Here is a 24560-nt window from a genome sequence, read left to right as displayed (position 1 = left end):
CGTCTCTTGTGTTTTTTAACCCTTTGGACACTTTTTTTGTGAAATGGCAAGGATACATTTGTACCCCATTACCATATCACCTGGGGGGGCGGGATCTGGGGGTCCCCTTGTTAAAGGTGGCTTCCAGATTCCAATAAGCCCCCCATCCGCAGACCCCCACAACCACGGGAAAGGGTTGTGGGGATGATGCCCTTCTCCTCATCAACACGGTGACAAGGTGCTTTGGGGGGCTACCACAAAGCACCCTCCCAATGTTGAGGGCATGTGTCCTGGTACGGTTCAGGAGGGGGGGCGCTCTCTTGCCCCCTCTTTTCCTGCAGCCTGCCAGGTTGCGTACTTGGATAAGGGTCCAGTATGGATTTTTGGGGGGACCCCACGCCATTTTTTTTTTAAAAGGCGCAGGGTTCCCCTTAAAATCCCTACCAGAGCTGAAGGGTCTGGTATGGATTTTGAGAGAGACCCCCAAGTCCTTTTTTTTTACATTTTGGTTCGGGGTTCCCCATGGGGAAATTCCATGCCGTTTTTATCAATGACCTTTTTTATGAGTATTGTCGGACCGACAATTGATAGGCCGACAGTTGATACACCTATACATATACCATTCTAAATTTTGTTGCCGGCAGGATTACTGGTTTGTGTTGTAGTCTGTGCTATTCGGTGTGTCCCCTATGTTTGGATTCAAGGCCCATCAGCTACTAAACTGTGAAACACGTTGTCAAGAAAGCATGAAGGCATGGTTGTATCATATTTTTTCTTACAGATTCAATCATCTTTATACATTATATGAGTATTGGCTCATACCCAAAAGGATCCTGCCTTTATGTCTGCTGTAATAAAGCATTTGACTTTTGTATATACATCCTGCCTCATGGTGTGCCTACAAAGTCTGCTATTTCTTTGAGATGTAGTCTCAATCCTTATATCAACTGGATGTTGGCATTAGTGTTTCCTCAGAAATAGCTTTTGAGGCAATACTCAGAATCAGAGGGACTCCTGGGCTAGCCCGTAATATGACCTTTGTGCACTGGTCTTTGTGTTTTGCTGATCTTAGTCTACTGTGCTAGTTAGATGCAGAGCACTTTCTGACAGGTTTAATCCCGATTATTACCTTAAGTAGGGCTAGTTGGGCTGAAGCACCCAGAGCTACTTCCTTATTGGCACTGTTGGGATGGTGCCACTTTTATTGTGGTAAGGGTAGAAGCGAAGGGATCAAAAGCTGATGCCAATCTGCTGGGTGGAGTGCTGTGAATGTGTGCTTTGTTCTTTTCCTTCCTGTCTTTTAGACTGAAGAAAGTATAGTCCCAATAATGTTAATGCTCCTGAACCACCTAGTGGATCTTCAGTCTTCAGTCTGTTTCTATTGCCTGCCTACAGTGACCTAGTCACCTCCATCTGCCTAGAACCCTCACTAGCGACAGCTGCCCGGGTTTGTTAGTCTTTGAGGCTATGCTTCACATTGGACCTAGTTGCCTTCTGTTACACATCTTCCCAAAGACATACAGATGACAGTCACACTGCCAAAGATGACCTCAGCCCATACTACACTAGTGGTTCTGGGGAATTTACATAGCATCCCCAAAGAGATCTAATTCATAAAATCTGGAATCTGAGAACACTTGATATAGGATCATCATCAGAGTCTCCTTTAGAACTGTTGGAGGAGCAGAGGCCACCCTATGCCCACATAGCCCTCCATGTCCACTGTAAAAGTGTTATCTGTTTGTACCTAGATACTGGAGCAACCCCCCCCCCCCCCCCCCGAGGCTTTAATTGCTTTTCAGACAAATCTGTGGCAGAGTCTGTCCCTGATCCTGCCAAACCCCTTATGTTAAACTGGTCCTGTAACCCCATTGCAATTTCTGATTCAAATTCCTAACACTTTGCCTTGTGAGAGGCTGTTTCTGGGTCACCGCAGTCTGGTGCAGTTGGGGTGGTTTATAATTAAGGCAGTGTGTGTGTTACTCTGCATCTGGAGAATGAGTCTGCTGTTCAAAGTCATGGGTCTTTTAGCGCTCCTACAGCTGTAAAGATCACTCCACTACATCTGCTCTTTGAGGGTTTTTTCTTGATGCAGAATTTTTTTAGAGAAATTCTACGCTTTTTACTCATCTATTATGGCTGTAAGTGCTCATCGGCCTTTTGAACTCCCATTTCGGTCAAGGGTACTGGAGCCATAGGTTGGCTGAAGATTCACCCTTACTTTTATGGTGTCCAGGGCCCAGAACTGCTATCGCAGTTAAACAGTCCTTGGTTTTTGTTGCAGATAATTACCCCTTCCGGGGCTTCCAGGCAAGACACTGCCGTTCACTTTCATCGTTGTACACAAAACCACCATCCACAGTCTCCTCTACACTCCTCCACACCCACATACAACTTCCTGTCTTTTTTTAAACCCACTTCCTCTGACAGGTCAGTTAACCCTTTTTGCTCCCTTAAAGGGACCACAGTCCAAACAGAGGGGTAATATAGCATCCTTCCACGACCCAGCCACAGCGTCCTGTACATAAATTACAAACAAAACTTTGACAATTGTAAAGCTTGATGATAGATTGGTACCCTAAAAGAAAATTGATTGGTTAAGGCATGATTTTAAAGCTTAACGTAATTGTTAAATAGTTTAAAAAAAAAGTAATTGTGTTTAATTGTTCTCATTTACACTTCTCTATTAGCTATCAGCAGCAAATTTCCAAAGAATCAGCCATGCGTTGTTTCCACCAAGCCACGCCAAAATGGAGTTTGTTTTTCAAGATGGATTTGAAGATGCAGTGAGCTTTTTGCATTCAGAGAATTGGTATGAATAAAGAAAGTTCAGTAAAATCTTTTAAATTAAGCAACAAAACTTTTAATATCAAGAAATAGTGTGCTTCGTTCTGTATGTTCATGCTTAAAACCTCTTTAATCCGTTACAAATAAATTAATTCTAAACAGTGCCTTCAGAAAAAATTCTTTATCTTGGTGACATTCCAGAGTGATGAAAAATAAAAAGTGTGGAGGTGTAAGCGAGAATTTTGAATTTACACAGTTATAAGGTTCTAATATTTTGAATTTTTACTCTTTTTGTATAAAATATATGTATTTTATAATAACATGAATTTGAACACTTTTTATGAAAGTTTTGAGTAAGTAAAACAATGCAAAAACATTGAATAATGGTGCATACAACATTTAAGTGTCGGTTCACACTACAACGGCTTGGGATCCGACTTGTCAGCCCTCAAGTTGCCCCAAGTCGCTTGACATTGGGAATTGCATTATAGTGAATGAGAGCCATCTTAATGTACACTACTGAAGTCGTACCCATAGAATTCAATAAAAGACACCTCCAAGTTGGATCTCCATCTATATTGAAGCGACTGGAAAAGAAATTAGTTTACCCAGGCAAACACCTCCCTCCCAGAGAGCAGATTATTCTGTGATTGGCCACAGCCAAAGTTGCCTGTCCTGGAGGCAACTTTAAGTGGCGTTGTAAGTTGCTTAAAGTCGCCTCCAAATTGCCTTGCAAAGTCGCGCTGTAAGTCAGGATGCCCCTGTGTGAACTCAGCCTAAAGCAGAATCTGTCATGATTGGGTGAGAACCTAAAAATGTCATATTAAAAAGACATTGTAATTATATTTAAAAAAAAATTCAGCTCTGAAGGGACACAGTGGGGAAATGCATGATCCATCACACCTGAAAGATGCTGCGTATAGTAAGTATACTAGTAGTATACTAGTATACTATACTACTATAGTAAGTATACTAACTGTATTTCTCATATGCTCTTTTAAATGCTCTGTTTAAAGCTTAAGTTTGGTTAATTTTTTTCGCTTCTAAACCAGCATAAGGCACAGCACGTACTTCAAATTAAAAGTGTCCCCTGTGCTGGTGGCTGTTGTGTTCAGTGAAACCTTCATTCCTCTCCCTCCATATACCCCCACAGCTGTGATTATTTAGTGGACCTATCACAGACCATTTGTCAAAAGTGCTGACTTTGCCCTCCCTTATTGCCCCTGCTCCATTTGAAAAAAACGGTATTATCGTTTCCCACAGTGCAAAGCAGTCTATGAATGGAGGAGGCAGACCTTTACTTAAACCCCTTCCCGCCGAGCGTACGCAGATCTGCGTACTCGGCTTCTGGGGGGTATACCGGGATGATGCCCGCACCTGCAGGCATCATCCCGGTACCGTTTTGTTCAGCGGGCGATTGGCTATCCAGCCATAACAACCGATGCGGCTAAAAGCCGCTCGGCTGTTATGCCAGAGGAGCGGGAGGGGACGTCCCCCCTCCCGCCGCCTCCCGCCGCTGTTACCGGTGCTCCCGTTCGATCGGGAGCACCAATTCAACTTGCGCTGCCTCCGGCCGCTGGGGAGGAACTGGAACGAAGCCGTAATCGGCTTCGTTCCAGTCTCCTCATAGTAAACACGGAAGCGACGTCATGACGTCACTTCCTGTTTACTCGGCTGCCAATGGCGCCGGTTTAAAAAAAATATCCGGTATTCAGAATCGCCGTTTTCGGCGATCTGAATACACTGAAGTGTAAAGGAGGGGTGGGGGGTCTTTTAGACCCCCGATCCCTCCATAAAGAGTACCTGTCACCGCCTATTACTGTCACAAGGGATGTTTACATTCCTTGTGACAGCAATAAAAGTGATCAAATTATTTTTTTTTTTTAAACAATTTAGTCATTTTAAAATAAATAAAATAAATAAAAAAATAAAAAAAATTTTTTTAAAGCGCCCGCCGTCCCCGCGAGCTCGCAAAGCAAAGAAAACGCATATGGAAGTCGCGCCCGCGTATGTAAACGGTGTTCAAATCACACATGTGAGGTATCGCCGCGATCGTCAGAGCGAGAGCAATAATTCTAGCACTAGACCTCCTCTGTAACGCTAACCTGGTAACCGTAAAAAATGTTTAAAGTGACGCCTATTGAGATTTTTAGGTACCGTACTTTGTCGTCAATCCACAAGTGCGCGCAATTATAAAGTGTGACATGTTTGGTATCTATTTACTCGGCGTAACATTATCTTTCACATTATGCAAAAAAAATGGGATCATTTTACTGTTTTGGTTTTTTTTAATTCATGAAAGTGTCCCTTTTCCCAAAAAGTTGCATTTAAAACACCGCTGCACAAATACCGTGTGACATAAAATATTGCAACAATCGCCGTTTTATTCTCTAGAGTCCCTGTTAAAAAAATATATATAATGTTTGGGGGTTCCAAGTAATTTTCTAGTAGAAAATATGGATTTTAACTTGTAAACACCAAATTCCAAAAATAGGCTTAGTCATGAAAGGGTTAATCTACCTGTCCACCTTGCAAAGAGTGCATTTCATTGCAGAACAGTACAGCTTGTATGGATGGTGCGGAGTATGGATGGTGTATGGAGGGAGTGGAAAGACCAGGAAAAGTTGGCATGTGTGACAGATCCAGCAGTTTACAATAACCCTTGCAGCGGTAGTTCACAGCCACCAAGGTATTGGGGGGTGGGGGGGGGGGGGTTGTAGAGGCAGAGGACTTTGGATTTCAACAAGCAGCCACCAGCACAAGGAACACTTCTCATTCAATGTAAGTAACATTTCTTATGCTGATTAAAGAAACAAAAAAAATAAAAAATAAAACTTAACTAATCTTTATGTTTACAAGCTATTATAATTGCTCAGACTTACATTTAACACATACGTACTTCTGTTATACCTTTAGCTCTGAGTCTGCTTCTGTCAGGGGGACATTTATTTATTTTTTTGCTATAAAATTACTTAGATCCCCCAAACATTATATATTTCTCAAAGGCAAAGGCCCTGGAGAATAAAATGGTGGTGGTTGCATTTTTTTTTGTAACATCATATTTCCATAGCAGTTTATCAAAAAACAAATTTTTAGGAAAAATACACTTTCATGAATTTTAGGGCACACAAGCACAATATAATATCCAAATGTTTGTAAAATATAAACATGATATTATGCAAAGTAATCAGATACCATTGTGCACAAGTGTGGAATGGTAACAAACTACAGTATATTACATTATCCATTTAGAGTTAAACAGGAGGTCTGGTGCTAGAATTTTTACTACAAGACCACTGCCACTTTTTCCTTACAGCGACACCACCAAAACAGGAACTTTTCTTTTGTCACTCTTATGCCCTGTATACAAGGTTGGACTTTCCAATGGAAAATGTGCGATTGAATCTTGTTGTCGGAAAATCTGATCATGTGTGGGCTCCATCCGACTTTTTCCATCGGAATTTCCAACACACAAAGTTTCTTAGAGCAGGATCTAAAATTTTCAGACAACAAAATCCGATCGTTTAAATTCCGATTATGTGTAGACAGTTCTGACGGACAAAGTGCCACGCATGCTCAGAATAAATTACAAGATGAAAGCTATTGGCTACTGCCCTCTTTATAGTTCCATCATATGTGTTATACGTCACCGCGTTCTGAACGATCGGATTATCCGACAACTTTGTGTGACTGTGTGTATGCAAGACAAGTTTGGGCCAAAATCCGTCTGAAAAAATCAGATGGATTTTGTATTCGGAATGTCCAATCGTGTGTACAGGGCATTAGCCCCATATTTGTGCACTGACTTTTTAACTCTTGAGTTTGCTGCATGTACCATAGCTATAGGTACTACTTCGGCACATGCTGCAAACAATGCATTTTGCTCCACGCAATGCTGTTAGCCCCCTCCTACTGGGAGAGTCACAATTTGCCATCTTCCCCCTGGGCACTGGCTGACCTTCTATTGAAAAACTGACAGGTAGACCTGATCAGAAAGCCTGTGTGAAAGGGGCTAACAGGGTCCCCTGAAGAAGTTACGTGATTGACGTAACGCGTAGGGAGTAACGCGTAGGGAGTGGCCGGGAACGAACGTAATACCGGAAGTGACGTAAGACTGGCGGAAGACAAAAGACAGTCATTTTACTTGAGAGATGCAATTTTTTATATTAAATGTGAGAGTCTTATTTAGCTTTTAATAAATTCAGTTATTTATCAAAATACTACACTATTGGAGGATCCTTTTTCCCTCTTTCTTCCTTGTTAACGAGTGTTACATCATTGCGAAGGAGGTGATCTGGCGTTCAGTATATTTACTGCAGGGATGAATGGCCCCCTGGTGGCTTGATATCTGTGTTTACACCATTGTGCCAGAGAAGTAAAAGAGCGGAAGACCCCCTGGTGGTGGAGAACAAGATAAACAGCAGAATTCCCATAGTTTGATGCAATTTAACAAAGGAGCGGAGGTGAGAGTTCTGCGAGCCCAGATTTGGATCTCCCTGATTATTTTGTTCTCTTCTATGTGTGGGAACCAGCTTTTTCCATATATATTTACTGAGAAATCTTTTTATTTACTATTTGAGAGACTTTCCCTACCCGAATTGATGAGATGATGCATGCGTTTTATAGTATTTAGTATTGCCATATGCTTTTTTACATCACTTAGAATCGCTACTAGTGACTTACTCTGTGTTGCCTATAATCATTTATATATTCTAGTTAAATTTTTTATATACACATTATTGTTTGCGCAGGATCATTATGTACTTTATTTATTTATGTAGTATTATGTGAATACTATTAGACCCTGCTGCATATGTATAGCATATGTATAGCACTTTTAGGTGTATTTATACGTGTATATTTTATATCACTTCAAGCACTTTATTACTGATGATAGCACTTTATTATTGATGATACTTCTTTATTTGTAGTGCACTGGTTTTTATACTATTAGCACTGAAAACAATATTAAGAGCTATACGGCCTTTTTTGTATTTATTTATTATTTATCATTTATTATTTCTTATACTTTTTATTATTTAGTACACATAGAACTTTCTCATTTATTTAGTAGCGCGAAGGCCATCTATACACATAAATAAGACATTGCACTTTCCCAAAACCACCACCCCCAAAACTAGTTAAAAAGAAGAAAGAAAAGAAAAAACAACAAGCTTAATAATGTACTTTTATTTGGCCAGCAGAAAAAAAAATGTACATTAGTTTACTAGCATAAAAAATATTCTACAGGATATATGGTGCTATATTTAGCAAAACAGTTAGCAATTGGGTTTTAAGGGCCCTGCTCATAGGAGCTTACAATCTAAAATTTGTCTAAACCTTAGAGTGGACACAGCTTTACTTTCAGTGTTTAACGAGTAAGTAACACATCTCATAGTACAACTACTCATCCACCAACCCTCATCCCATTTTTACTGCAAGATTATAGAAACATACTTAACAGTATTCTTACAATGCATTCCAATATAATAATAAAAAGGCACGTATTCAAACTATAACACCCACTGCCACCCCGCAATCTACACACATAAAATGGTGATCATGTTCTGCTGGAAGCTGCATTTCTGTGTATATGATTAAGCAACGAGCTGAAAGAGTAGAAGGTCAGCAGATGCTCCCAAACCACGAATGCATGGTCAGATAGGAACAATACACAACATTGATAACACAGTCAAACAAACCCACTTTTGATGGTAAAAAAATGCACAAAAATTTCTGCAAACAGCCCTAGTTGGGCGTTTGTCATTATGCACAATATCTTTCCTTCTCCCTCACCCCAAATCACAGCAAAAAACCTGGCATCTTCAGAGGCCAAACAAACCACCCTACTGCAGCCCTTTATATAATATAGGTTGTATTGTTAGCACACTGACACACGCCCAATAGAAGTACACGCCCACCAGTATCTTTCAATCTGTCACTTCATGTATGTCTAAAGTGATTGCACCTGATGAGCAAGAACACATAATACTATCCGCAATTGTGTGACCCCTTGGCTTGGCTTGTGCATCAAATCTCCAACTACAGGCCAAAGATCAAAGTCCTTTTGTATGCAGATAAACAAATCAACAGTTTTCTAAGCACATGTGCCGTGTAAACCCTACAATTTTAAATGTCCAAGTCCCTGGGCATGAGTTGTGCTAACAAACATTACCATCAGACAGTCCCTGGCTGCAATGAGCTTACAATCTAAAGTCCAAAACTAACTTTCTTGCATGCAGCTCTGTTGATGGATGGTCTGCACTCTTATCGGAGGATGATATGCCAATATACAATTCCATAAAGAACTGGCTTCACAGCACTCTTTTCTAAAGGAATTTCCTACCATTAGAAAGCAGGCATTTGAAGAGGTGAACAGTATGTGAAGCAGTTGTTTATGTTTGGAGACGCTCAGGGGTAGAGGAATGCGTCGGAAGGATGGATGCATGACACAGCGGAGGTGGTGAGAGTATCAACATTCTTTAAGTTAAGTTGAGTTGCGGCGCACGCCGATGCACAATGGCACATTTTTCGTATTTACAAAGCATTTGCGCCTGTAACACAGCGCAATTCCCTATTTACTATTAGCATGCCGGCGCATGGGCGGCCGTGATCTGTGCGCCTCTATAGGCCTGGCGCACACATTCTTCAACTCAGAATTAAAGGAAGCTGGAAGTGTCAATATTATGGGGGGTGATGTGAGGAAGTATAGATATAACTGTCCAAGTAGCAAATATGCCCAAAATAGAAAGGAAAAGTAACTTTTTCTGAGAAAGCTTGCTGCGCCTGCAAATACATTTGGAACAGAGCTAGGTCAATTTATGCACTGCGCATGCGCAAGCGGCATTTGCACACTTTAAAGTGCTCACTGCACCGGCAAAATCTTAGTAAATGTCAAGCCGCGTAGATTAATTTGCATAAAATGCATGGGGTCCCCTGAAATTCCATACCAGGCCCTCCAGCTCTGGTATGGATATTAAGGGGAACACCCGCCAAAAAAAAATGTCGTGAGGTCCCCCTCAAAATCCATACCAGACCCTTATCCGAGCACGCAACCTAGCAGGCCACAGGAAAAGAGGGGGGACAAGAGAGTGCCCCCCTGAACCGTACCAGGCCACATACCCTCAACATTGGGAGGATGGTTTTGGGTCCCCACAAAGCACCTTGTCCCCATGTTGATGAGGACAAGGGCCTCATCCCCACAACCCTGGCCGGTGGTTGTGGGGGTTTTGTCGTGAGGTTCCCCTTAAAATCCATGGCAGACCTGAAGGGCCTGGTACGCTCTTGGAGGGGAACCCATGCCTTTTTTTTTTTATTAAAGTCGCCTGGCTTGGGGGTGACTTAAAGTCATGTTGTAAGTCGCCCCAAGTCGCGCTGTGATTCACACTCAAGTCGTGTCCAAGTTGCCTCCCAAAGTCGTGCTGGAAGTCGTGTCACTGTGTGAATGGACTGTTAATGATACGGTGTGTGCTATTATCAATGGGATACTATTATTGCCTGCGCCGGCATATTATCATCTGTTGCGCTTATGCGTGCGCCGGTTCATACGCTCACTTAATAATTTATCTGGCGAACAAATTGAGGTATGAACTGGTGCAGCGCATTCATATTAGTAAATCAGCCCCATTGTTTCTCATTGAAAATATATCCCCCGCTTTAAGTACTCCCCCGATGATGAACTGCTTACAACCCAATGGTGATGCCATATACCTCTATGCACCTTATTTAAACTACTTATGCCGCGTACACACAACCGGACTTTTCTACATCAAAGGTCCAATGGAACGATCCCAGGTGAACCATTCGATCGTGTGCGCTGCAGCGGACTTTTGATTTGCAAAAATCCGACAGATTTTAGAAATGGAACATGTTTCAAAATTTTCTGCCCGAACTCCGCCGGACCCAGTTCCTACCGAGAAATCAGCTCGTGTGTATGCTAGTCCAATGGACAAAAACTGACGCGAGAGCAGCTATTGGCTACTGGCTATGAACTTCCTTATTCTAGTCCGGTCGTGTGTCATCACGTTCGAATCTGTTGGGCTTTGGTGTGATTGTGTGTGGCCAAGTCCGTTCATTCGGAAAGTCTGTCAGAACTCCGCCAAAAGTCCGTCGGACCTAGTCCCTCGAAAAGTCCGGTCGTGTGTACGCGGCATCAGAAAAAAAAGCTGATTTTTATGCTTTACCATCAACTAGTGCTGTATATATAAATATCATACTAGTAGAGACTTTACTGAAGTGACAAACACTCGGTCATTTATTCACCCACCCAGTAGATCAGATGTATTACTCCTTACTGATTGACTGAACTTATTGGAAAACCGTTCCTTTGGATACTATATCATCAATTCAGTATTAGGAATTTATAGATGGTGACTGTGGTGTGAATGTGATGTGTGCAGCCACTGCCCCGTCTGTTTGTTTTTAATAAGATTTGACAACATTGTCATATTTTTTAAATGAGTCTGTGGTCTTCATGTATATAAACCCCCTTTTCTTTGGTGTAGCATTAATTAAAGAAATAGACACACTAAACCTAGTGGACAGCCTTCCTAGAAGGTGTTAGAGCTGCAAAGGGTGTGCCAAATCAATTTTAACCCTGCGGACTAATGCCCTGTACACACGGTCGGAAATTCCGATGGAAAAAGTCAGATCGGATTATGTTGTCGGAAAATCCGATCGTGTGTGGGCTCTATTGGGTTTTTTCCGTCGGAAATTAAGACGGAAAAAGTTTGAGAGCTTGATCTAAAATTTTCTGACAACAAAATCTGATCAGACTTTTTCCAATCATTTGTAGAGTATTCAGGACAAAGTGCCACGCATGCTCAGATTAAATTACGAGACCAAAGCTATTGGCTACTAGTCTCTACTTAGTCCCGTCATACGCAACAAATGTCACCTCGTTCCGAATCATCAGATTTTCGGACAACTTTGTCCGACTGTGTGCATGCAACACAAGTTTCAGCCAAAATCTGTCGGAAAAAATCCGAAGGATTTTATGGTCGGAATGTCTGATCGTGTGTACAGACTGGGCTGCCATTAACGTCATGTTTGTGTAAAGGCAGGTTTCCCAATACTTTTGGCTAGATAGTGTATCTGGCAAGATTTATAATGGTGGTGGAACCTTAAACTACACATAAATATCGCATTTATGGTTGAATATATTTTTATTAACCTTTTATTTTCTTTTTTTGAGAAAAGTAGTTGGGGGTACAGAATAAAGAAAAACAGGTGGTATATATCTATTGGTGGTTAAAAGCCACCACCATATTTACAGTATAGAAGAATCAATTTATACAATGCAGGTATCATAATGTAGAGGTTGCAATCAAGATCTCAGATGTGTAAAGTATATAAGTAGTCGGATATATAGAGTTACCATAAACCTGAGGTGTGGTGGGGGGGTTAAAGTGGGAAATAGAAGAAAAGGAAGATGAGGTGGGGGGGCAGGGTATAGCTATACATTCAGTGCGACTGTGGTAGTTTTCCACAACATGGATGAGCCCAGATGGTTAGAAGGCCATTCACCAGTGTTCATCAAGTCATCAAGACATCTGGACCATCTACATGGTGTCGTTCTGGCTGTCAATTCTAGGTTGTTGTTCAGCTCATCCTTTAGTAACTCTATTCAATAGTCTATGCGATGCAGAGTAGTGTACCCAGTCATACTACAGTACCTTGTGTTTATCCCGGTCATCTCCCTCTCTGGCACACATCTCCTCCATTAACATAGTCTCATTGAGAATGTTGCCTCAGATTTCCAGTATTTCGTGATTTATTATTATTATTATTTATTATTATACAGGATTTATATTGTGCCGGCCGTTTACACAGCACTTTACAACATTGGGGCAGACATTACAAAACAATTCAATACAATTCAATACAGGGAGAATCAGAGGGCTCTGCTCATTACAGCTTACAATCTAGGATGGAGGGTCAAGTTATACAAAGGGGTAATAGCTGAGGGACATGAGCTAATGGAGAAAATGGTGCAGTTGTTAGATGGAGGCAGGATAGGCTTCTCTGAAGAGGAAAGTTTTCAGGGATCGCCTAATATTGGATACATTTGGAGACAGTCTGACAGATTGGAGTAGCAAATTCCATAGGATGGGCGAGGCTCGGAAGAAGTCCTGGAGGCGGGTATGGAAGGAGGTGATGAGGGTTAACCATGTAAAAGTCAGCTGAAAGGTCCAGAAGTAGGAGTGCAGAATAGTGTTCATTGGATTTTGCAGTTAGTAGGCCATTTGTGAGTTTTAAAAGAGCAGTTTCGGTGGAGTGTTGAGGGTGAAATCCAGATTGAAGGGGATCAGGAAGGTTATTTTTAATGATGTGGTCACTCAGTTGGTTGCTGATAGAAGAAAACCTAAGAAGATTGGTTTTCTGGGATTTAATTGATCCCGGTAGTATCGACAATAGGGATATTTTAGGGGAGAGGGCTATGGAGATATCATACATTTTATTATAAATTGCAAATATACCTTTCCAGAAGTCGTGAATCCAAGCACATTCCCACCAGATATGAAGGTATGTTCCTTGTCCTCTGTGACAGCGCCAGCAGAAATCAGAAGCACTGGTTAACTTCCTGTGAACCGAGACTGGGTCCCTATACCACCTGGAGAGTAGCTTATAATTTTTATCCTGCGTAAAGCTGGAGATTTAGGATTTGTGGGTGAATGTGAAAGAGGTCTGACACTCCCCTGGAGAAATGTCCATGTCCAGGTCTCTGGACAATTTTGTGTGAACGTGGGGGGTGGGGGCGTTATGCGTGCGGGAGAGGATTTCCTTATAAATTATAGAAAGGGTGTGTCTGGGAACCTGAGAGAGACCACACATCTCCTTAAAGGTTGTTAGGGTCCTGTGTATGTGACCTGAAAAGTGTAGGTTCAAGGAGAACTTTTTGAGGGATATCATGGATAGCCAATTGGTTGAGGAGGATTCACTATTGTCCTGTAGTGTGAAGCCACCTGTGGACAAATGAGCATGCCGTTGGCCAGTCTGTTCTCTCGTAGCCTCTTATTCAGTCAGAGGTTTTGTAGTCCAGGAGTGCCGGGTTGTTGAAGAGTGACGTGAGAGGGCTGGGATCAGTGGAGAGAGTGCATGTGGAATGTCGCCAGTACCATAGTAACAACGCTACTTTTGTCAGTGGGGAGAGCATGGGTATGGAGAGGTGTTTAAGTTGTTATCCCAAGAGCAGAGCCTGCAGGTCCACTTGTGCCATGTCTTGTTCTAATATTGTTGTCGGTTTGGTCAGGGGGTGTGGAAACCATTCCAGGAGCCTGGAGATTAGGAAACCATTCCAGGAGCCTGGCAGAGTTGTGGTATATTTCAAAGTCAGGAAGGCCGAGACTGCCTATGTATTTGTGGGAGCATAGGACCTTGTGTTTTAATATTGGGGGGTGATGGTGCTAAATTTAATTTAATTGCAAGGGATTGTAACGTGTGGTAGAAGGAATATGGGAGTGTGATAGGGAGGGCCTGGAACAGGTACAATAGTTTGGGAAGGATATCCATCTTAACTACATTTATACATCCAAGCCATGGTAATTTGAGTTGGTGCCACGAGTCTAGGGAGCGTCGTATTTTAGCCAGTATAGGGATGAAGTTTAGGGAGTAGTTGTCTTTGAAATTGCTAGGAATCTCGGTCCCTAGATATTTGATTGATTTAGTTTGCCAATGGAAGTGGAAGCTTTGTTGAATAATTGAAAGGGTGTGGGTGGGTAGGGATATGTTTAGGGCTTCTGTTTTATTCATGTTCAATTTATAAATTACTGTGGGAGCCGAAGTGAGCTAGTTCATGGAGAAAGGAGGGGATGCTGATGCGCGGCTGTGTTTCATAGAGCAATAAGTCTTTGGCGTGCAGGAAAAGCTTACAGTGGGCTGAGGGTGTGTGGATACCATTTATGGATTTGTTACTACGTATTGCCTGGGCTAAGTGTTCTATAATGATGTTGAAGAGGAGGGGGGACAGTGGACAACATTGTCTGGTTCCATTGTTGATCGGGAATGTCACTGAGTGTTCACCGTTCCTTGTAACTTTCGCTGATGGGTTGGAATAGAGGGACATGATATTTGCTAGGAGTCTGGGACCCAACCCTATCTGCTGAAGTGTTAGTTTGAGAAACGTCCAGCTGACCCTGTCAAATGCTTTTTCTGTGTCGCATGCTAACAGGCATGCGGGGATGAGTTTACGTTGTGCGTAGGTGATAAAATGGAGAGTTTTTGTGGTGTTGTCTCTGGACTCGCAGCCTGGAACAAAGCCTACCTGTTCACTGTGTATTAGGTCAGTTAGTATGGGGCAGAGACTGTTCGCAATTATTTTGGAAAACAATTTGAAGTCTACGTTAATTTGGGAGATGGGTCTGTAATTGCCACAAATAGCTTGGTCCTTTCCTGGTTTGGGGGTGACCACTATTTGGGCCTGTAATATATGGGAGTATAAGGGGTGGGAATCATCTATTTCCCCAAAGGCTTGTGCCATGAATGGGGCTAGTTGCTGGGCAAATGTCTTATAAAATTGCGATGTGGGGAGGGCTGTTTCTAGGATGTATGTGGACAAGTTGGTGTCTTCTGCTCTGGGGGATGTGTGGGGTGTCGAGGTGGGAGGTAGGTTGTATAGTGAGGAGTAATAGCTCCAGAAATTCAGAGACTATTTCTGAGTTCTTGTATAATTTACGGTTAGGGTGTGCCAGTATAATATGCGGGGTGATCTGTCTATGTTGTTTGGGGTGGAGGGTTTGTGCCAGGTGTTTGTGCCAGGTTGTTTGTGTCTTCTGCTCTGGGGGATGTGTGGGGTGTCGAGGTGGGAGGTAGGTTGTATAGTGAGGAGTAATAGCTCCGGAAATTCAGAGACTATTTCTGAGTTCTTGTATAATTTACAGTAAGTATGAAGTTCAGCCAGCTGGGGATTTAGAGGTGGTGGAACAGGAGCGCTTCTGCTTCTATCGGGTTGTCTTTCGGTTAAGCCATGATTTGCTTAAATATTGCTGACACTGCAGTGTGTAAGTCCTTTGGTTCGATTGTTTCTGGGAGACCACAGATCCATATATTATTATGCCTGCTCTTATTCTCTTGGTCATTGAGACCATAGAACAATTGCTGTATTTGTACAGTGTGCTCGTGGAGGATCTCCTCATGCTCTATGAGTTTTGCAACTGAGGTCTCTACAGTGTGTACAGCTCCTGCTCTATGATCTTTCCAGTCTGCTAATGTATGATTCAATGTCATTTTTTGTGGGGAGTGCTTTCATATAAGCCTCCATGTCCCATCCATCCCTAGAGCTGTGAGATGAGGGTGAGGGGCTATCAGAGTGTTGGGAGCCATGTTATGAGCCCTCTGGGGAATACTGTGTCTGTGGGGGAGTACCTGAGAAGCAGCATGTGCTGTGGCTGCCCTCTTGGAAGCAAGGGCTGCCTTGTTATCAGGGCCAATTTTCTGCAGGAATTTGCCAATTTCTCCAATTTTTTGTGCTCTGGTGGGATGGGGAGCTGTGCTGGAGCTTCTCCTGTTCATTAGGCTCAGTGTGTGCTGAGGATGCCACCAGATTGCATTGTTTAATGCAGCCTAAGCAGGAGCTCAGAGGAAACACTTCCTACTCCTTCATCTGCCAGGCCACGCCCCCATAAATACCACATTTAGACATAGTTTTAGGACCTGAGTCAGGAGTTATGTTTAACAACATAGGGAGATGAGACAACTTCTCTACATGAAGCAGAATGTTTGGGATTTGAACCCAGAGCCTGAGGGATGCTAAGCAGAAGGTCTAACCTCTAAACCAAGGAGCTGCCACATGTGACAACCTCCTATACATAAATACACATAAATACTAAATTTCTTTGGAGATATAGGTGGTGGAAATACATTATTCAAGAGTTATTCTTCTTAATTAATTCTGTTATATTTGGTGGTTCTTGGTGTGTAAATGTAGAATAGTGATGTTACCCTCTAATTTTGGGGAATTACATTTTGATTTCTGATGTTGGTACACATATCGCATTGACTCATTTAAAATTTTCATCAGCAATGGTATTGTTTGTGGTTTGTAAAGACACCTGTGAAAGTTTGTGTAAAAATGTTTGTGAGATGGAGAGTAACAAGTGAAAGTGACAGAGAAAAAAATATTTTAACAAAACATGAAAACATTCCACAATAGATTAAGTAGAAGCAACATTGTTGCAAATACAATTTATTTCAGAGAAAGATACATTTTAACTAAAGAAGAAAAATATTTATTTGGGGAAGTTAAAATTGTACCATTATGCCCCATAAACACAATTAGAAATTTAGTCGGAACAAACTTGGATGGTTTTTCCGACGGAATTCCTCTCAAGCTTGCCTTCCATACACATGGTCACACAAAAGTTCTCTGAACTGTCGACCATCAAGAACGCGGTGACGTACAACACTATGACGAGCTGAGAAAAAAAAGTTCAATGCTTCAGAGCATACGTCAAATTGTTTCTGAGCATATATGATTTTTTGTTCAACCAAATTGCATACAGACGAACGCATTTTCGGATAGGAACTTTTTCCGACCGAAAAATAGAGAACCTGCTCTCAATCTTTTGCTGCCTGAAATTCTGCCAGCAAAAGTCTGATGGAGCATACACATGGTCGGAACTTCTGACCAAAAGCTCACATTCAACTTTTGCTGGCAGAATTTCTGATCGTGTGTATGGGGCATTAGAATCAATGGCTGAAACTTGCATTGGGCTACATGACTCTCATTTTTACTCCCAAAAACTGCTCTTCAACCCAGTGCTCATTTTGGTATTTACTATAGCGCCCTGTAAAAAAGCCATGGGAGCTAAAATTTGAGTAGTTTGCACGTCTGAGCATGCTCAGTTGTGCTAGCACCTAGTTGAACAGAGATGGGGAATTTATCTCTTCTCAGACTTTTAAAGATATTTCACTGTAGAAATAATTTTTTCACACGGTTTAAAAGCAGATTATCTTTAAACAATATACCACATATTTCAGTACTATTTAGACAATTATATCATGCTCTAAACATTATTTCCATGTGCACTACTCCAGGTATATCAAAGTAAGGGTTTGGGCACTATTTGTTTTCAGGGAACTATAGTAAATTGGATTTTGGGAGTATTTTTTGTTACCAGCGTTATAGTAAATACTGTTTTATCGCTAATTAATGTGATTAGCACTAATTCATGCTAATTCAATTAGCACCGCAATGCTATAGTAAATGACCCCCTTTGTTACAATGTAAGGTAGTGAGTGTATAGCTTGTATAACAGCGTACAATTTTCTGTCCCCTTAAAATAACTTAACACACAGCATTTATGTCTAAACCGCTGGCAACAAAAGTCAGTACACTCCTGAGTGAAAATGTCCAAATTGGGCCCAAAGTGTCAATATTTTGTGTGGCCACCATTATTTTCCAAGAAGGTTACTCTTGGGCATAGAGTTCACCAGAGCTTCACAGGTTTCCACTAGATTCTTCTTCCACTTTTCCATGATGGCATCACAGAGCTGGTGGATGTTAGAGACCTTGCGTTCCTCCACCTTCCATTTGAGGATGCCCCACAGATGCTCAATAGTGTTTAGGTCTGGAGACATGCTTGGCCAGTCCATGACCCTTCCCCCTAGCTTCTTTAGCAAGGAAGTGGTCATCTTGGAGGTGTGTTTGGGGTCATCTTCATCTTGGAATACTGCCCTGCACCCCAGTCTCCGAAGGGAGGGGATCGTGCTCTTTTTCAGTATGTCACAGTACATGTTGGCATTCATGGTTCCCTCTATGAAATGTAGCTCCCCAGTTCCGGCAGCACCAGTGCTGAAAGCACCCAGGTCCGGCCACCTCTTCAACGTCTGCAGCAATGCTGGCAGCACTCATACATCTATTTCCAAAAGACAACCTCTGGATATGAGGCTGAGCGTGTGCACTCAACTTCTTTGGTTGACCATGGCGAGGCCTGTTGTGAGTGGAACCTGTTCTGTTAAACCGCTGTATGGTCTTGGCCACCATGCTGCAGCTCAGTTTCAGGGTCTTGGTAATCTTGTTATACCCTAGGCCATCTTTATGTAGGGCAACAATTCTTTTTTTCAGATCCTCAGAGAGTTATTTGCCATGAGGTGTCATGTTGAACTTCCAGTGACCAGTATGAGATTGCCAAAGTGATAAATTCAACACCTGCTCCCCATTCACACCTGAGACCTTGTAACACTAGTGAGTCACATGACATGTACTCACTTTTGTTGCCAGTTGTTTAGACATTAATGGCTGTGTGTTGAGTTATTTTGAGGGGACAGCAAATTTACACTGTTATACAAATGGTACACTCACTACTTTACATTGTAGCAAAGTGTAATTTCTTCAGTGTTGTCACACAAAAAGATTTAATAAAATATTTACAAAAACGTGAGGGGTGTACTCCCGTTTGTGAGATACTGTATATGACAATAGTTAACATTTTCAATCAACATGCTCAGGATCAAATTTTTAAGCTTATATATTTGTAAATGTATAGGTTAAACTTATTATATTTAAGAATAACCATTACCAAACATATTCCTGTTATGATGTACTGAATAACTAGAAGGGTAGAAACTTAGGATCATTATGATACAGCTGAAGTTATTTGTGTTTGTGCCTGCCAGGGCTGTCTGTATGCGAGGTGATGTGTTCTGTCCTTGAGCATTTCCCTGGTGGTATTGAATAAAACGCCTTGACAATCTGTGGCTACATTTTAAAGAATAACACTATAAAGTCTGTGTTGTTTATCTCTTACTAAAGGCTCTTCCTGTCCTACCCATTTCTTATCCACAGGGGCAGAAGAGGACACAGACAAGATGACTTTTTAGACAAGCAAAACACAGTGATTAAAGGATTTTATGGGATGTACAAGTAACAGAGATTTGCAAAAAAAATTTTATGGATTAAATAAATAAAATAGTGTGTACACATTGATTTACAAAAACCAGAGAGTGCAAATTTTGGAGCAGCTCTGTATAGAAACCAGTTTCCGTTTTTTGTCAAAACTTAATTTAACAAGCTAAAGTTATAAGCTCTCCACTATACAGTATGTTTGACATATTTATACCAGCATGCTATATGTGTAAATAATTAGTTTGAAATATTATATTTTTTTCACCACTTTCTAGAAATGTTATTTGTATAAAAGTTAAAAATAAAAAAACTTCCATCGACAAAGTTTTTTTCTCAAGCTTTAGAACACTGCATAGCATGATAAAATCATGAAGAGGTTACTTGGCATCAGTACAGACTGCAGTGCTAAATCATCATATTGGGGCATAGTTGCATGTGAAACAAAGCATTTTAGAAGTATTTACTTAAGCTGATGATTGGTCTGTGTGTGTTTGTGAGGAAGGGGGGGGGGGTGCATTGCTCAGTCTTTAGGCCTCATGCACACTGGACATTATAAAACAGCCAATAACATTAGCTATAGAAAGCTGTAGCTGTAGAATGAGTTTTCCAGCGTTTTTGCACTAGTGTTTTTCAGTGTTTTTAGCACGTTTTGGCGTTTTTTTAGCTTTTTCTTTTCCAAAACTAAAGCTCATGGCTCAAAAATGCTGATAAGTGCCAAATAGACAACTTTTTGGTGTTTTTAAGCTATTTTCAGCTTTTTCATAGTTGTTTTACACCTGAAAAACTCCTGTCAAAACCCTCTAGTTCTGGATTTTTTTTCCAGCCAGATAACATGTGTGCATGGACACATAGGATAATATACTGGGCAGATAATTGACTGCGGAAAAAAGTGTCTGAAGCCAAACATGGCTGCAAAAACATCCAGTGGGCATGAGGCCTTAACAGCACTGCATTTGGGAATGTTCAGGCAATAACATGCAGCACATCTGTTGTAATGGCTTGTGAGGATCCTTCCTTTTAGATAACCTCCAGGAAAGAAAAATAGGTAATTGCAGTTAATGTCTGGAGTGTATGGGATAATAGCCATTGTGGTTTTCATACAGGTATTTTTTTTTCAAAAAAGGGTTTGAACCAAGCACCCCCAGGCTAATAATAAAATGTTTCTTTTGTGGTATTGCTATCACTTTTTGTTTCTGATTGTTACAGGGATTAACCAAAGGGAATGTAAAAAAGGATTTGAAAAAAATACTTATGAAGTATACTGCACACTGTCAAGGATAACATTTTAAACTCCAAATGGATTGTTCAGTCAAAATTTGTATTTATGTCCCTTTTTCGAAAAGTCTAAAGTCAGCAACAAAAAAAACTAAAATCCTAAAATCTCTGTAACAGTGTCATTCCAGATGAGTGAATGATGTTTTCTTATAGTTGTGTATTTTTCTCCCGCTAGAAGGATAGTGTATGTTTTTTTGTAAGGTACATTTCCTGGCTTAGCTGGCAGCCAAGCCTGGGTTTGTTTTGATCTGGGTTTGGAGTGACTCAAAGTAGAGCTGGGTGATTCACAGGCAGCATCACCAAGACCCCCCACTTCTTTCCAGAATGTTCACATGTTTTCTGGAAGGGAAAGAGGAGAGGGTCAGCCCAGCTGGCGGTGGAGTTGTTCAGGTGGAAGCTGGATATGGAGTGCTAAGGCTGTCGGGGCCTTTGAGGGAGCTCCCCAGTCTGAGGGGTGACCTTGGGCTTGGGGCTCAGGTGTAGACAAGACCCTTCTCATGACACATGGAGGTGTGCTGGACAGGTGACACGGGAGCAAGAGAGGACAACAGGAGAGCACTGCCAGGCAAAGTCTCTAGGAGAGGAACAACAGGTAGTGGCCAAGAGGGCTGGTGAGTGACACACAGTCAGGAGAGGATTGGGAAGGCATGTCTTAGAGGACTGGGAGAGGGCAGTCTGAGAATGGTGCAGAGCCAGAGAAGTGGACTGGGTGCCATGGGCAGTGGAGAGAGGCAGCTGCAGCCATGAGGCCTGGCAGGGCCGGAAAAGATGTGGTACTGGGCTCAGTAGCCACGTGGACAGCTAGCACTCAGGACTGCCATATTTTTGCTACACTAAAGGGGCCCACGGTCTCTACCTATAAAAGGCATTTACCCTAGGCCTGGCTGAGCCAGTGTCAGGCCTACTAATCAATGACAGCTGATGCGGGATGTGCAAGCAAGTGATGTGCTGGAGTGTTGAGGAGAGATAGTCTGCAAGCAAGTGATATGTTGGAGCTGAAGATTGGAGTTGTATATACCAGAGGTGTATATAGTCAGTCCCATATATATTGTTCTGTAAATAAATTTGGGCATCTCATGAAAATCCCATTACCATCCGTTTATTCCCCTCAATAAAAATAAAAACAAAGATCAAGGACTGGTTTTCTGCTTGAGGGTGATTGAGAAATATGTGCCTGGCTGGCAGGGTGACAGACGGATTACAACACTCATCAGCCCTCAAGAGGATACCGCCATATATATGTATGACAGCTTCCTTAAGTTTGTTGGTCATGTCCATATTTTTGTCACCCGGAAGACCCTGCCCCCTTATTACATCAGCTCTTATCCACCAGCCCTGTGATTCACAAGCAAGTAGTCATTGTGATGGGTATGTCAGCAGTTGTCAAGTTTTTTTTTCTTTTGCCGGGTCAGTGGGCATTGTTTATCGTGATTGACATGGATCTACAGTGCTGGATGATGTAATTGACGATCAGCCTAATTTTACTGATGCCTCTTTAGGGGAAATGTGTCGGGCGGAGCTGTTCTGTGACATTATCATGCAAGCCAATGGGTCCCGCAGCCGTGCTTTGGATTGTATACCATGCTTCTCTTCTTTTCTGCTATATGAGTGCCTTACCTTTTTTAATAAATTGAGTTTTTATGATACTGCACCAAGAAGCTTCTATTTTGCGTTTACATGAATGGCAATTACTGAGGTAACTGAGGCTGGCATTTATAACAGTTTTTCCCAGTGTGATTTTCTTTTGGATACACATCCGGAGCTGGCCAAGGAAGTCTGCAATTATGTTACAACAAAGCACTTATAGACCTCCTGATGTTGAGATCTTGTTGTTTTGGTAAGGAACTCTACATGTGGGAATATCACCTGAGCACTGAATTTGTGTGCCACTGAAGGAACTTTATATCAAAAGGTGTACATTTATGAAAAAGCAGGAATTTTTTTGCAAAAAGCATATATGAATTGAGAACTATATTGTCTTTTCATTGTTTTGCTCTTTTTTATATATTTTTTTATAGTCGTATATGAATTGATTTTGATGATTTGAATTGATGAATTGATGTAGCATTATACATTTGGGTCTAAATTTATGAAGAAAGATTATTTATTTGCAAAATTTTAGAAACAGAAACTAAGTAAAAAAATGTTTTTTTTTAATTTCCCAAGTTTCCAAGAGGGAAACTGTGACAAAATGTCCCTACACTCCGTTTGAGTGCTTTTGTCATATACCACTTCCTCCCAGTCTGAATATAGATATCCCGCTCCTGCTCACATGCACAACCCAAGGCGAGACTTGTTTAGCTGCTGACATGGACTATCTTATTAGAACCAAAATGACAAGTATTTATAATACAGTAGAAGAGGAGGTCCCCCCTCCTGCTCATATTACTCTAACAATATAACTGTAGCCAGAAACAGAATTAACATGAGCTAATTATCTAAATCAACACTGGACTCCTTCATACAATTACAGGGTTAATTAGCACAAACAACATTAGGTGAAATACTCAGCCAGACTAGATTAATTTACATTATAGAAGATAATCCACAGGTAGCTGGAGTTGATGATATTAGCATCTAACAGTTTGTGTCCCAACAGTATGATTCAGTCACTATTGCGAATATGGTATATACATATCCAGAGTCTGTGTGTCTTGGGGGGGACATGGACCTGAATCCAAAGTAACACCACCTCAGGAGTCCCCAGGCATACAGCTCACAAAGAGCACCGTTGCCCCAAATGCCAGGGATCATAATCGCAAGAGGCTGGCATTCAGTCCTCTCCAAAATCCTCTGTCCCAGGTGAGTCTGTCACAGAAACATAACAAAATAATAACAATATTATAGCGCAGTATGTTGCACTTGATATCATATAAATATATGTGGTCAAGCTAAGGACTCAAACGACCTGATCCATTTGGGAGTTACAGTAAAAGGTGATAAGTAGGAGAACCCATTCATGGTTCTAGGGGTCTATATTATGCTTACCACTGGCAAACCCAGAGAGAGAGTAAGCAGACAAAAAAACAGTGAGGGGGGGGGGGGAATGGAAGACGCAATAGGTGCCCAGGAAAGCCAAAAAAAGGAGGATAAGCAAAAAAAAGAAGAAAAAGGCAGACGAGAGGGCATCAAGTGGGGGGTTCTCTCGGTTCACCTCCCCCCACTCCACTCCAAAAGGACAAAGACAGGTGTTGCCCAAGTTAATCCAATCATAATGGAGTAAGGCTCTTCAACTAACTGGTTACTAATCCCAGAGGACCAGTAACTGTTATAAAGTTGAGTTGTTTTGGAAAAAAGGCCAGCAATACCATGAAGTCATGAACTTTCAAAAGTCTGTTCTAAGAGATATGAATGAACTCCTCTATCTCCTTTATACATTGCAGTCTTTGGCACTATTCCTTTACAGTCAAAATGTGGTCTGAGCGCCAATGGCATGGAATACACCATGGAGTACCCCAGGCAAAATCATTGGGTTAAAGGTTGTGTATTTAATCTCCCAAAAAACAGTACCTTTTATGAAGTTCTCAGTTAAAAATGAGATCAATATGGTGACCTTCCACTCCCCTTGCTGCTCACAGCTTTTGACTGGGAGTCCCAACCTCTTGCAAAAGTACATTTACAAAGTTTTTTTTTTTTTGTCAGTTTACTCTCATGCAACTGAAAATAAATTAAAGCT

The 24560-nt window shown here is 41.6% G+C and overlaps 1 protein-coding gene across 6 annotated transcripts in view; it reads left to right on the top strand.

Moving 5' to 3' along the window:
- Positions 1-19933, top strand: part of PNPLA4 (patatin like domain 4, phospholipase and triacylglycerol lipase) — a 126437-nt gene extending 106504 nt beyond the window's left edge. For 5 of the 6 annotated variants that reach the window (XM_077480830.1, XM_077480831.1, XM_077480834.1 and 2 more), the window contains 2 exons: positions 2670-2791; positions 19550-19933. In XM_077480830.1, coding sequence (XP_077336956.1) covers positions 2670-2791; positions 19550-19631 — 204 coding nt within the window. In that variant the 3' untranslated portion in view covers positions 19632-19933. Of the gene's footprint in view, positions 1-2669; positions 2931-19549 lie in introns of those variants that run through there. The other variant, XM_077480833.1, reaches the window with a different exon arrangement.
- The last annotated feature ends 4627 nt before the right edge of the window (positions 19934-24560 follow it).

The sequence above is a fragment of the Lithobates pipiens genome, unplaced genomic scaffold, assembly GCF_037356315.1.
Source record: "Lithobates pipiens isolate NorthernLeopardFrog02 unplaced genomic scaffold, aLitPip1_a1.2 Scaffold_16, whole genome shotgun sequence".
NCBI lineage: Eukaryota > Metazoa > Chordata > Amphibia > Anura > Ranidae > Lithobates > Lithobates pipiens.
Note: the sequence above shows the minus strand (reverse complement) of the source record. Positions and strands in the feature narration are given on the sequence as shown.